General features: G+C 38.2%; 1 protein-coding gene across 1 annotated transcript; it reads left to right on the top strand.

Annotated features, from left to right (window-relative positions):
• Positions 1 to 2,872: 2,872 nt before the first annotated feature.
• LOC147380805 (uncharacterized) lies at positions 2,873 to 3,688 on the top strand. The gene is made up of 2 exons (XM_086431225.1): positions 2,873 to 3,301; positions 3,455 to 3,688. Exons 1-2 carry the CDS (start codon positions 2,873 to 2,875, stop codon positions 3,686 to 3,688), a joined length of 663 nt encoding a protein of 220 aa, XP_086287351.1.
• Positions 3,689 to 14,065: the final 10,377 nt, after the last annotated feature.

Genomic DNA, 14,065 nt, shown 5'->3' with positions numbered 1-14,065 from the left:
TAATGTCTGTCCTCTACAAACTCTACACAAGCTAAATGCAGATCTGTCTCACATCAGGCAAACCAAAAGGACAGTTAGAGCTTTTGATAGCAGGAAAACTGAGTCGCTAGGGGAAGTGGACCTCCCTATTACCATCGGATCATGCACCTTTGAAGTAACATTTGAGATCTTAGATATACCCTCAGCATTCAATCTCCTTCTAGAAAGACCTTGGATCCATATCGTAGGGGCAGTCCCTTCTTCCTTGCACCAGCGAGTCAAATTCATCATGGGACAAAGGGTGATATCGATTCTCGCAAAAAATCTCATACCAGTCGATCTATCACCGGATGTACCATATATTGACATAGAAATGATCGGGGAAAATGAGGGGTACCATTCTTTTCAATTCACATCTGTCAATCATATCCTAAGAGAAAAAGAGAAGACAAGGGCAGAGTTGTCAAAAATAAATCTGATGATCGGACGAGTGATGAAGAAGATGGGATATCATCCGAAACAAGGGTTAGGGCCTAAAAGAAAAGGCAGGGCCACTCTGATCAATGCCCAAAAACATACTCCCTACTTCAATTTTGGATTCAAGCCTATAAAGAAGGACATCTGTGACATTAACGATAAGAAGAGGGAGTTTCGACAAAGTACCACACATCAGCATCAACTTCCCACAATCCTTGAAGAGGCCAGATGACTTATTAGAACTACCACCGACAAACCACGCAGGAGAACCAAGTGTTGTAAGTATCAAGCCCGTTCAATCGTAAGAAAACTCATTCGTTGAGTCCCCACATTCCTTTACAGATGGCATGGACATCTTATCCGGAGGGGATTCCGAAGGAAGTCAAAAAGAAGAAAGAGAGCCCGCCAAGGCGAAAGTCGCAATATGCGAAGAAGAAAAATCATTGTTCCCCTTTCAAATTGATTGGGGATCTATCATAATTCCACGCACCCTACAAGTATCCGGACTTGACGACAGTCACTCGGAAGTGATGGTCATATCGGAGCCATCAAGGAAGCCACTTTCCAGAGACTGTCCTACAGAAGAAGGGCAAGTCTTCAAGAATTGGGAAGAATATCCAATCACTTACGAGGCCGCCATGGGGTCTAGAATCCCTACGGCCTCCAAAAAAAATGCCATTAGCAAAATCTCATCTTCTCGAGGACCATAATGAGCCCTCGTCCTCGGAGCAAGACTGTTTTCGGAGCTCACCTTCGTTACTAATGAATTTGCATGATTTTTCTTTATCTTGTTTCAAGCATACAGATAGTCCGCAAAATCCAAAAAAATCAAAAATCTTTCAAAATTCAAAAAATTAAATATTTTTAAAATTCAAAAAAATCAGAAATCCGTAAAATACCAAAGGTTTTCAAAGAATTTCCTCAGTTGAATGAATCTTGTGATAGAACAGAATACGAAAGAGATGAATACGACTTTGACCTCGAGCTCGACTTTGATCTCATGGGGATTGAAGATGAATCAGAGGAAGAGGTTGAATATCCTCCAAAAGAAATCAAAGAACTCATAAAACGTCACGAGAAGGGTGTTCAACCAAATATAGAGGATACAAACTCAATTAACCTAGGTACCGAAGATGACCTACGGATTGTTAAGATCGGGGCCCTATTGACGATTGAACAGAAAGAAGAGATGACAAAGTTCTTACAGCAGTACCAAGATGTCATCGCATGATCCTACCAAGACATGCTTGATTTAAACACAGATCTAGTCGTTCACAAGTTACCTATTAGATCGGGAAGTAAGCCAGTCAAGCAGAAATTGCGAAGGTTGAAACCGGAGTGGACACTTAAAATCAAGGAAGAAGTAAGGAAGCAGTTTCAAGCAGGGTTTCTCGTAGTATCCACCTACCCTGAATGGCTCACTAACGTCATTCTTGTACCAAAGAAGGACGAAAAAGTGCGCATGTGTGTAGACTACCGTGATCTGAATAGAGCCAGTCCTAAAGATGACTTTCCATTACCACACATCGACACTTTGGTCGATAATACAACGGGGCACGATATGTTCTCATTCATGGATGGCTTCTCAGGTTACAACCAAATAAAAATGGCTGAAGAGGACCAAGAGAAAACTACGTTCATCATACCTTACGACACCTTTCACTATAAGTTCATGCCATTCGATCTCAAGAATGCTGAGGCAACTTACCAACGAGCCATGACTACCTTATTTCATGACATGATCCACAAGGAGATATAAGTATACGTGGACGACATGATTGCTAAATCCAATCTCGATGAGGATCATCTAGTAAACTTGAAGAAACTGTTTGATCGATTAAGGAAGTATAATTTAATACTTAATCCGGTAAAGTGTGTATTTGGGACTACGTCAGGAAAGTTATTGGGGTACATTGTCAGTAGAAGAGGCATCAAAATCGATCCAGCTAAAACGAAGTAAATCATAAATATGGAGCCACCCAAATCAGAGAAAGAGATCAGGAGATTCCTAGGGAGAATTCAGTATATTAGTCGGTTCATCGCACAACAAACTCCGATCTGTGAGCCAGTATTCAAACTACTGAAGAAGAATGAGCTGAAAGAATGGAATGAAGACTGTTAAGAAACTTTCGACAAGATTAAGAGATACATGTTTAATCCACCAGTTTTAGTTCCACCTACACCAAGTCGACCTCTATTGATGTATCTTTCCGTACAAGAAAACTCCATGGGCTGTGTATTGGGGCAACATGATCAAATAGGTTAAAAAGAACGAGCCATCTATTACCTTAGCAAGAAGTTCACAAGTTACGAGGTGAACTATTCGACCCTCGAAAAGACATGTCGTGCCCTTGTCTGGGCATCACAACGGCTATGCCACTATTTTCCCAGTTATTCGACTATGCTCATTGCTCCAATGGATCCTTTGAAGTATCTCTTTGATAAGTCGACACTCACAGGACGCACTGTAAAGTGGCAACTACTATTATCGGAGTTCAACATCACCTATGTCACTCAAAAAGCCTTTAAAAGACAAGCCATTGCTGACCACTTAGCGGAACACCCTCTGCCTGACTATGAACCACTAAAGACAAATTTTCCTAATGAAGCCATTTTGTTCACTGAAGTCGAGAGCGACGATGAAGAATCTAGTTGGAAAATGTATTTCGATGGAGCAGTAAATCACAAGAGAAACGGAATTGGGGCAATCCTGATCAAGCCAGACGGAACTCATATCCCCATTGCAGTTAGATTAAGGTTTCAGTGTTCTAACAACGAAACTGAGTACGAAGCATGCATTGTGGGGTTGAAAACAGCGATCGACCACGAAGTGGATGAAATAGATGTATTTGGAGACTCAAATCTGGTAGTCTACCAGACAACGGGAGAATGGAAGACCCGAGAGCAGAGACTGGTTCCGTATCATGAGTATCTCGAGGATCTAAGCTCAAATTTCGTTCGGATCTCATTTACATATATGTCGAGAGCTAAAAACCAGTTTGCAGATGCGTTGGCTACTCTAGCCTCAATGATCATCATCTCTGAAGATACCATAGTTGACCCTCTTGAGATTGGTATTCAGGACGAGCCGGCATATTGTTTGTTTGTGGAGGTTGAAGAGTCTGAGGAAAACTCATGGTATGCAGACATCAAGGCATTCTTAGATGATCGAATTTTCCCACCTGATGCCACAACAACTGATCGGAAGACTATTCAAAGATTGGCGGGATAGTTCTTCTTGAGTAGCGGAGTTTTATACAAAAAGTTACACCACGACGTCCTCATCAGGTGTGTAACAGAAACAGAAGCTCAACGTCTGATCGAAAAAATACATGGTGGAGTCTGTGGACCTCACATGAATGGACATATGCTCGCAAAGAAGATTATGAGAATGGATTACTATTGGATGACTGTGGAGAGCGACGGGTACCAACATGTTCGGAAGTGTCATTTGTGCCAAATCTATGCCAACAAGATCAATGCGCCACCTTCAGAATTGCACAATATGACTTCTCCCTGGCCTTTCTCACTATGGGGCATGGATGTCATCGGGTAGATCAATCCTCAAGCTTCCAATGGGCATCGCTTCATCTTGGTCGCCATCAACTACTTTTCAAAATGGGTAGAAGCAGCATCTTACGCCAATGTTACAAGGGCCAATGTCTCGAAGTTTGTGAAAAACATCATATGTCAGTATGGCCTCCCAAGTGGGATAGTAACTGATAACGCCAAGAATCTCAAGAACAAAGACATGTTCAAGATGTGCAAAGATTTTTAGATCACTCATCACAACTCAGTCATTTATAGACCAAAAATGAATGGAGCAGTCGAAGGCGCTAACAAAAATATCAAAAAGAGCATCTAGAAAATGGCTGTCACTTATAAGGATTGGCACGAGATGTTACCATTTGCTCTACATGCTTATTGAACATCAATCCAAACTTCGATAGGGGCAACACCTTATTCACTGGTTTACGGAATGAAAGCAGTTTTGCCTGTTGAGGTTGAGATTCCCTCCCTTCGAATCTTAAGAGAAGTTGAATTAGATGAGACAGAATGGGTCTGAGCCCGATTCGACCAGTTAAACTTAATAGAGGAGAAACGACTTTCAACAATCTGTCATGGGCAAACTTATCAACAGAGAATAGCACGAATTTATAACAAGAAGGTTCGACCTAGAGAGTTCTCACAAGGAGACCTAGTTCTGAAGAAGATTTTGCCAATACAAAAAGATGCGAAAGGGAAATTTTGCTCGAATTACGAGGGGCCATTCGTCGTCCAAAAGGTACTATCCGGAGGGGTGCTAATCCTTACAAAGATGGATGGGGAAGTCTTTCCACAGCCGATCAATGTCGATACTGTAAAAAAATATTACGCCTAAAGTCGTTCCTTGAAATGAAAAGAGGACATCTTTCTACTACCTGAACAATTATTTACCCTTAGTTAACTCTTTTTGAGCCATTACATTCATTTCTTAACCTAGAATCGGGGCAAGTCAAAATCTAAAAAAAAAAAACAATCAAAAGTCAAAACAAAAGTACCAAAGTGTACTCCTGGCCTGCATGAGGATAAACTGTGAACGACTAAAAGTATAAAAAAATCAAAAAGTCAAAAATCTCGAATACTTGATCTCAAGCTCGACCCAAATCTCCCGCTTAAACGATTCGTGAGACTTGGAAGGAGACATAGATTATACTTTCAGAACAAAAAATAGACAACCCGTGTCCATTCTATCCCTCAATAAATCCAGATTCAACTTTTCTTATCCTTTCGCAACCATAGCCTAAGCCTATGTTTCGTCCTATTTAAAGTCCTCTCAGATCAAGGAATGATTAAAGGCAACTCAATCACGGTGGAAGCATGTCATGAAAAACATCGTCAGGATATAGTTGATTTTGCTACTTATTTTAGATTTCAAGCCACCAAAGTCGCTGGAAGACCCGAGAGGGGAGGACAGATCAAATATTTGAAAAAAAAAATGACTTGAAGTGTAGAGTCATTGATCTCGAAGCTCAACTTGAGTCACCATACCATCAAAATCGTCGGAGGAACTCGAGAGGGGAGTCAAGATCTGTTACTCAAGAAAGAACGCTACTAAAAGTGTAGAGTATTCGATCTCGCAGCTCAACTTGAGTCACCAAGCCACAAGGGGCACAGAGAAACCGAGAAAGGTATTCAAAGTGAAATCTATAAAGAAAGCATAGACTGAAATGACATAGTGAATGTAATGACCTGAAATCCTAAAATGTATCTCGAGGAAAGAATTTTAGATCCGTGCATTGATTTAAAAGTTATCAAATCCTCGAGTTTCGCATTTGATATTTTCCCAATAGGTAAACGACACCTTAGAGACGTAATTTGAGGAAACCGATCATACTATTAGATTCGTGTCGAAAAATCACCCAAAATAGAGTATAAGTTTGTCCAATTCGGCATTCGGGAAAAACAATTCTCAAAATGCCAAGTATGTCCCAACTTAAGTGATATAAATATCTAAATTCTATTAGAAAAATCAGATTTTTCTTATTCTCCTCTCCAAACAAATCTCAACCCTTTTCCTTCAATATTTGAAACTCAGATCTACACTAAACTAGAACGATCCGAGCTTAGGCGCAAGAAGGAAAGTTGTTCCTCTCGCCGAGGGTTACGCGTGGACGCAAAGAAATCCGATTTTCGCCGGAAGAAAATTTGAGAGATTGGCCGGAGGCGATTTTAAAGTTCATTCAACCGTTGAATTAGCTTGAGGTAGGTTGCCTTCCCTTCTACCTTCTAGTTATGCGATAATTTCATAGAAAATCCATATGATTGTTGATAAATCGATTATTTCATTAAGTTTATACATATTTGAACGATTGTATCATGTTTACGTGCTTATTTATGATTGGTTTTAGTTCATTTGATGTAATATAAGCATTTCATAGTTAATATGATATTTAGATCGAGTTTGGTCGAGTTTCGACGAAAAATCAGCAATTCGAAAAAGTATCCGAATGTTGAGTTTGGTTCTAATTTGTTTTGTGTTCCTTCCATATAGTATGTATACCCATTTCCTACATTTATTTCATTAAAACTAATTAAGTATTACTTTAAGTTCTTTAATAAATAAATAAATAGTTCGTTTTCAATTTCGACTTTGAAAAAAAATTATTTTTCAACACTTAGTTAAATTTTCATAGATTTTCAGCTTATGGTTTTATCTTCGTTTTCGAGTCTTTCTACTCAACCAAAACCATCGAATGGAATTGGTTGATGCTCTATGGATTTCGAATTTCTTTAAAAGTAAAATTACTTTGATAGATATGTAGGAAATTAGATGATAGATTGATCGATTTAATCGATGGATGGATAGAGAGAACGTATGTTCTCGACTGGTTGATGGGACAGTGCCTCCAGTTCTACGTAGTGGCCATGCCACGTAAAACGTGATAGATAGATAAAAGGATGAGATGGTTGATGGATGGATATGACAGATAACTGTCACTGGAGGGCACTACCAGATTTTGTTTGTATTTTCGATTAAAAGAAATGATATATTATATACAAAATAAATTATTTTGTTTACCAGTAAAGATTTGTAGAAAACCCATAAAGAGTGACGCGTTGCTATGTATCCGGAAGCGGCGAGTCAATCTAGGATAACACTAGATGTCATATGCTCTTCGGTAGTATGGGATACCTTAGAGCATATTACAGCTTATGAAATCCGGGAATTTCTCCTACTTATTTCCTGGGAAACGTTGTGTGTAAAGGCGGTCTCTGTATAGTGTAGAGCTAGGCGGGATTCACATGCATTGCCTCTTGATAGGCTTCGACGCGAGGGGTCTCCTGGGCTAGTTAGTGATCACTTTTAGTCTGTAGTCGTCAAACGGTCGACCTCACCGTTAGTTGAACTCAGTATTGGGTTCTTGGTCAACGGCCAGTCTGAGCTGGATAAATGGTCATCCAACCGTGGTATGCTAGACCGGCCACAAAATCAGATTATAACGATGGGATTCCACATCGGAGGTTAAGTTTGGAATATCGTATTGCCATAGCCGAGGCGGTTATATCGGCGTGTTCCTCTGCTCTCTTATCGATTACACCGCCGTGTTCTTATTATGTATCTTTTTCTTATTTTGTAATGATTGATAGATGTTTTCATTTAAAAGATGCATATGCTACTTTAAATGATAGAAATGATAGGTTGAAATTATTTAACTGTTTATTGAATATGCTTAGACATTTATCGTATGTTACATTATGAAAAACTTACATTATTTAACTGTTCAACTGATTACTCGTGCATGTATGACTCGTTGTTAGAACGGCGTTCATCCTGCTGAGTAACATTCCCCTGTTACTCACCCTATCCTTCCCCTTTCAGATTATTCAACTTTTGAAGAACCGTTCTTTGAGGAGTCTTTTGAGGAGGTCCTTGAGGAGGATCAGATTGATGTCTTGCCGCCGCCATGTCTTTGAGGACTAGTAGAGGATCTTAGCGGTTTTTGGTTGTAGATAAGAAACATGGTAGTTTAGAAATTTTTGTAACCTGATGAATTATGAGATTAAAGATCTTGACTTATATCAGTGTTTGTCGATTTCTTCTGTTTACTCTAGACTCTCGTATAGATGTTAGTTAAATGTTTATTCCGCTGCGTATATTTTCTTTTCATAAGTATTATTATTTATGAATGTTCTGTCAGATTGTGTGATTGATTACCTCAAACCTCGAGATTCTAACCGATGAATCATAGGGATTCGTGTTGGGATTTCGGGGCGTGACAGTGAAAACCCGCAAGGGCACTATGAGTCAAAAGATCAGTTTATGGCAAGATCAAAACCACCAACAAGATGAAAACCCAAAAAGGGCATTGATGCGCAAAAATGTGAAAATCTGGTCTGGTGAAAATCGTAACTGGCGCCAAGGGCAAAAATGAAAAAGAAAAAACAACCAAAACAAAAAAAAACAAAACAAAAGAAAAGAAAAACAAAAAAACAACTCCTGACCCGCAAGAGTATAAACTGTGAACGGTAAAAATCTCGAAGTCCTCAATGTTCCAACAGATGCAACTACGATAACTCAGTCAAAATTCTCAGTCTCGGGGATGACTCTAAAGAGGCTAAGGATTAGCTGACACTTGTATCCTCGGCATTTGGCAAAGGCACCATGATCGTTAACTATTAGAGTTTTCAAACACAGTCTATCACATATTATTCAACAAAGACAATTTTTTAAAATCTAAAACAAAAAAAATGCATCATCAAAATTACTATTTTTGGCCTATGACGAAGAATCTAGGACTTTTCTTAAAATGAAGAGTTTTTGAGAAGCAGTAAATATATCTGAGGCCACTACGTAAGAAACCTATTTCATTCATTTCAAATAGTGCTACATCATTCTCATTAAAAGTAGAGTACAAGAAGGAATAACGAGCAAAGAGCCACTCAAGTATTTCCCTGGAAAGCCTAGTAGGCATCAAGTCATTCTTTAAGGCTTTGATCTGAGCAGCTTGGTCAACGATGATTCTTTCCATATCCGAGGCATGATGACACACCAAATACTCAAATATCATACCATCATGCAAGTCTCTCTCAAGGATGATCACGCGTTAAGCTCTCTCAAGACGATCCCATAACTTCCATGAAAAAGGAAGATGGAAGTTCAAAATTTGGAATTAACAAGGGAAAAGAAAAATATCTCAAAATTACATTGCATGGGTTAAACCGTCAATTACTTTCAAAAAATCATCGAATATTCTATCCAAGATTTCAAACGAGCTCCGTGCCACGAAATCAAGGATTTCAAAAAAAAAAGAGCTAACCCTATCAGACCCCGTGCTTGGGTAGCCAAATTTAACCAAAAAAAAAAAAAAACCATCAACCTACCCAATGTTTTTAAGCATCTTGCAATGAATCATTTCGGGTTTGCACAAATAAAGGTCTAGTCTATTCTTTGCAGTTCTTTGCAAGCAACTCCTGCAAAGAGGGCCAGCTGTAGACACCCCAATTTGCACGAACCCACTAAGAAAATCTAATTTTTTTCGAATTGATTTCAAATGAGAATTTGAACCTCTCAACGGGCCCGCATTGCTACTTGCATTTTTTCATGCATACTTGCATCATGTCATATAGTTTACATGCTCAACCTTGTCCCTAATCCAATCTAATTCTATACCAGTTTCCTAATCTAATTTAAATTCATACCTAACCCACCTTCCTAATCATGAACCAACCCAATTTCGTATCCATTCTCCATTAACCAACCTATTATCCATAAGCTAAGTCCTACTAAACCCACTCTCAAACCTACCCTTAATACCCAAAGTCCATTACCCATTATCCATAAACAAGTCCATCTCCAACCCCATTATTCATAAGTTAAGTCCATAGCCATAATACCCATAATCTATAGCCCAAGTCCATCACCTAAGCCCAATACCAAGTCCATTCTAAGTATATTCTTTCACACCCCCTCAAAAGATGACACATGTTGATCTCTCATAAGCCCTCAATACCCAATGCCTTATCTAATTGGAGAGTTAACTCTTCCTTGTGAAAATCCAATAATGTCCTTCTCAAAAGGTGTGGTTAAATCAAAAAGATACTTTAGTCTTTGGTAATAATCTATAAACTTGAGAGAACTTCCAATCATACCCTCAAAAGGTAGGAATCTTCAAGTACATACATGGAGTTCTCTCATTAGTCCATTTCAAAAATATACTTCCACCCTTACTTTATGAGTTATTTACAAATGAACCAAGGTCTACTTTTCACCTACCACTTCACCTTTACACATATTATTCTCCTACTCACCCTCCCAAAAGTACTTTTGTTCTCCCATTGGTCCATTTTAAAAATATACTTCCACCCTTGCTTTATAAGTTATTTACAAATGAACCAAGGTCTACTTTTCACCTACCACTCCACCTTTACACGTGTCACTCCCTTATTCATCCTCCCAAAAGTACTTTTTGTTCTCTCGTCTCTATTTACCAAAAAAATCAAAGATTAAAGAATGCTTTTAGGATTTCTTCACAAATGTCATATTTGCCCTCAAACAAATAAAAAATTCAAAAAAAAATAGCATAAACCTTATGTCCATTCTCATTATTTTTAGGGTTGGACCACTTTATCCTTAAAAGTTATCCAAAAACTCTATAAATACCCTCATTTTCTATGAACAATTCATGCTCTCAAGCCCCCATCTTTTAACCTAAAACTCTACTCATTTCTCATCTCTCAACCTTCAACTCTCTCAACCCTCAACTCTCAAGTTCATTTCTTAAGCCCAAGTTCATTCAAGACTTCCAAGGGGACAAGGTGGGTATAGTAGTTGTTATTTATTTTTTTTAACTTGCATCTTCTTCTTTTATCCCTCTCTTTTTCTTTTTAAAAGCCTTTAGGATGTAATGGAAAACCCTCATTCATCCCGAGTAGATTGAACCTCAACCTTGGGTATGGAATGCTTGAGGCGGTTTGATCGAAATGATGGAGGTTGAAGCCCTTCTTTACCCACTTTTATCTCATGCATCATAATGTATACCATGCACACACACCACACATGTTTGGCAATGATGAAGAATTGTGTAGCTCTCTTGATGGGGTTAAAACACTAAGTTTCTAACTAAGCATGCATGCATTAAGGTTGTAGATTTAAGGGAACTCCATCAATGGAATTTCTTTAAAATCCTAAACCAACATTTCAATTCATGCAAAAGTGTGTTGTCTCCAATAGAATATCCTTTTTCAAAGAGGTACATACTCACTATATGCACACACCACTCCATTCATCTCATACATTTTGGTTGTTATGTTAATATTTCCAAAAAAGTGGACAAATCTAAAGGTAAACCACCTTAGGTGGAAAGAGTGGGGTGCCTAATACTTTCCCCATTCTCTAACCGAATCCCCTTACCTAGATTCTAGGTAGACTATACATTTTTCATGATTGAGAGTCATTACAATGCCATGAAAAAATGATTTTCAAAAAAATTGATTCGGGTACCCATTCACACCCATTTCCAAAAGAGAATGGTGGCGACTCCAAACAATGTAGCATGGAGGTTCAAAGTTGAACATTCTCATGTCTATAGAGGATAGCACTGATACATTTTATAACATCTCTATCGATATTTTCATCTCATCGGGTGAGTATCTATTATGTGTTAAGCAACACCCAGCTTATATCTAACATATCCTCATCAGACCACGCGAACAAGTCTTTTGAACTTTTTGAGTAAATTCATTATCCCCTCGTTTCCTCTAAGGATAGGAGGGTTTCTATTTAAATCTCTTTAGGAATTATTTTCTGTTCCGAGTTCAATGACCTTTTCTTTCTCGATTAAAGGTTGAGTCTGACCTCTATCTTCTTGTTCAGAAATCTATCCTTGAAGCTAGATTATCAGTTAATTTGTTAATGCGCTCGAGGTATTCAAAAATTTCTTTTATTCAAATGCGGCGACAGACGTTGTTCTAGACTTGGCAAATGAACTCGACTCATAGAAATAAAAGGGATAGTGAAAGCGCCCTCGATCCGCGGGGTGCGCGGATCCGCTTTTGACCCTTGAGGTTTGGGAGTCGCCACCTAGTTATTATGGTCTAGGAACCGATCAATGACTCTAAACGGATAAAAACTAATCTAAAACCAAAAAAAAAAACTGAATTCGGGGATCAAGTTACGGGGTTGGAAGGTGTTAGGCACCAACCCCGCCCGGCCAAAGCCAGTCTCTACTAAAGTCCCAAGTAAATTACATTGCTAAAACCTAGATAAAAAAATAAATAAAAATAAAAATTTACCTTTTCGATGGCAGGGACTTGGTTCCCTCAGATCTGACAAAAAGAGCTCCTTGTACCGTGCTCCCTTGCTTCGTTCTGTTTCCGGATTTGACTTCGGATCTCCGAGGCAAGGTATCTCCTTGTTTTTGAATCTGAACTCTTCAAGTTTGTTGCGGATTTGGGGTATTTTTAGAAGGCTTTTGGGTGTTTTCTAGACTAAAATTGAAGGAGGGATGTTAGTTAAGGAGTTGGGGCTCCAAAACTAGGGTTTATGGGGGGCTAGGGGAGCTTCTAGACTTACTTCTCTTAAGGTTTATAATTTGATACGAAAATAGGGTGTGAGCACCTCTATTTATAGATGTTTTTAGGGGTTGATTTGGATAGAGTTAGTGTTTAATTAGAGATCTTTTAATTAGAGTTGTGTTTTAGTTAGACTTATTTTAGGTAGAATTGTGTTTTAATTAGAGTTGTTTTAGGTAGAATTGCTTTTAAGTTAGAACTCTATTAGATAGAGTTATTAATCAATTATAATTCTATTATGACTTTTGGTCTTATTTGATTGACTTTTAATGTTTTGACTTTAGTCTTAATTGATTGACTTTTAATATTTTGACTTCAGTCTTGCTTAATTGACTTTAATTTTGACTTCAGTCTCACTTGATTGACTTTAATACCTTGACTTCAGTCTTCCTTGATTTACTTTTAATTTTTGGAGAACCCCCCTCTCTTTCTTTCTTTAATTCTTTGGACCCCCAAATGGAGGGGTCCTTAAAAAATATCCCACGAACCCTCAACAATTTTGCCTGAGAGTCCGATTAATCGATTTTTCAGGTTCAACTTTTTAAATTAATTTCATTAATGTTTAAATTTAATTATTTAATGTTTTATTTATTAATTTCGAAATTTTTTATCATGAAAATTGTGAAATTACCGTTTTACCCCCGGAGAGGACTTTTCACGTTTTAAGTCGGTTTTTAATGTTCTATGATGTTTTAGAATCGGTTTTTCGTAAGGAATTCAATGGAAATATTAGTTTGTGTCATTTATGAAATTTTTTGTGTGAAATGATTGTGAACTTTATGAGGGGCATTTTCGTAATTTTGTCAAATTCTGTTAAAATTGGTGTGAAATGATTTATTGGTTCCAATTTGTCATTTTATGTGTTCGAATGGGTTTTCCTAAGCGTAACGTAGGCTCTAAGGTTGTTTTGAGGTTAGGGGTATTTTGGTAATTTGGTAATTTTTAGTGATTTTTATCGTGAAGCTTCTTTTTGGTCTGCAAGATGATGATTTCTATGTTTCTGGGGTCGTACTTTCCTAGCGTAGCGTGGTTTCTAAGGTTTTGTCAATTTGAGATACCTCATCTGGATTTCTGAAACAAATCTGGTAACAAAGTAAAGCAATGGAATACACATCCATCATTGGGAATCCTTGTGATCGGGTTGACGAGTTGATTAATCAGGCGAGTGCAAAAATGGGGTGTCTACAGATGCCCCTCTTTGGTAGAGGGTTGAAGCAAACTAGATAGCAAATCTATTTTGGTAGATAGTGCGATATCTGAATGCCAAAGCTAGTGACAGTTCATTTTGCAGCCTGATTTAGCAATTCGTCAAGGTGTTCGGATCCTTGAGGGTAAAGCTCTCCCCGAATCAAAAGGTTGTCAGATCATCGAGTGCAGACTCTCACTGACGGTGTCAGATCCTTGAATTTTAGAGAATTCTCCCTGACTAAAAAGTGCAAATTTACAAGTGTGTGCACTGTGTGAAACTGAGTAAAACCTGAGCATAAATTGAGCATAGTCTGAGTATAAACTGAGCATAATTTGAATATAAACTGAGCAAAATTTGAATATAATC

Source organism: Akebia trifoliata, unplaced genomic scaffold (genome assembly GCF_017979445.1).
Source record: "Akebia trifoliata isolate Shusen 1 unplaced genomic scaffold, ASM1797944v1 Contig00965, whole genome shotgun sequence".
Taxonomy (NCBI): Eukaryota; Viridiplantae; Streptophyta; class Magnoliopsida; order Ranunculales; family Lardizabalaceae; genus Akebia; species Akebia trifoliata.
This window is presented reverse-complemented; position numbering and strand designations above follow the sequence as displayed.

Excerpts from the sequence above, each read along its gene's own strand:
- LOC147380805 (XM_086431225.1), top strand. The coding sequence starts at position 2,873 with ATGGATCCTTTGAAGTATCTCTTTGATAAGTCGACACTCACAGGACGC. Across the intron at positions 3,302-3,454 it reads ACGAAGTGGATGAAATAGAT|TTTGCAGATGCGTTGGCTAC; the intron begins GTATTTGGAGAC and ends GCTAAAAACCAG.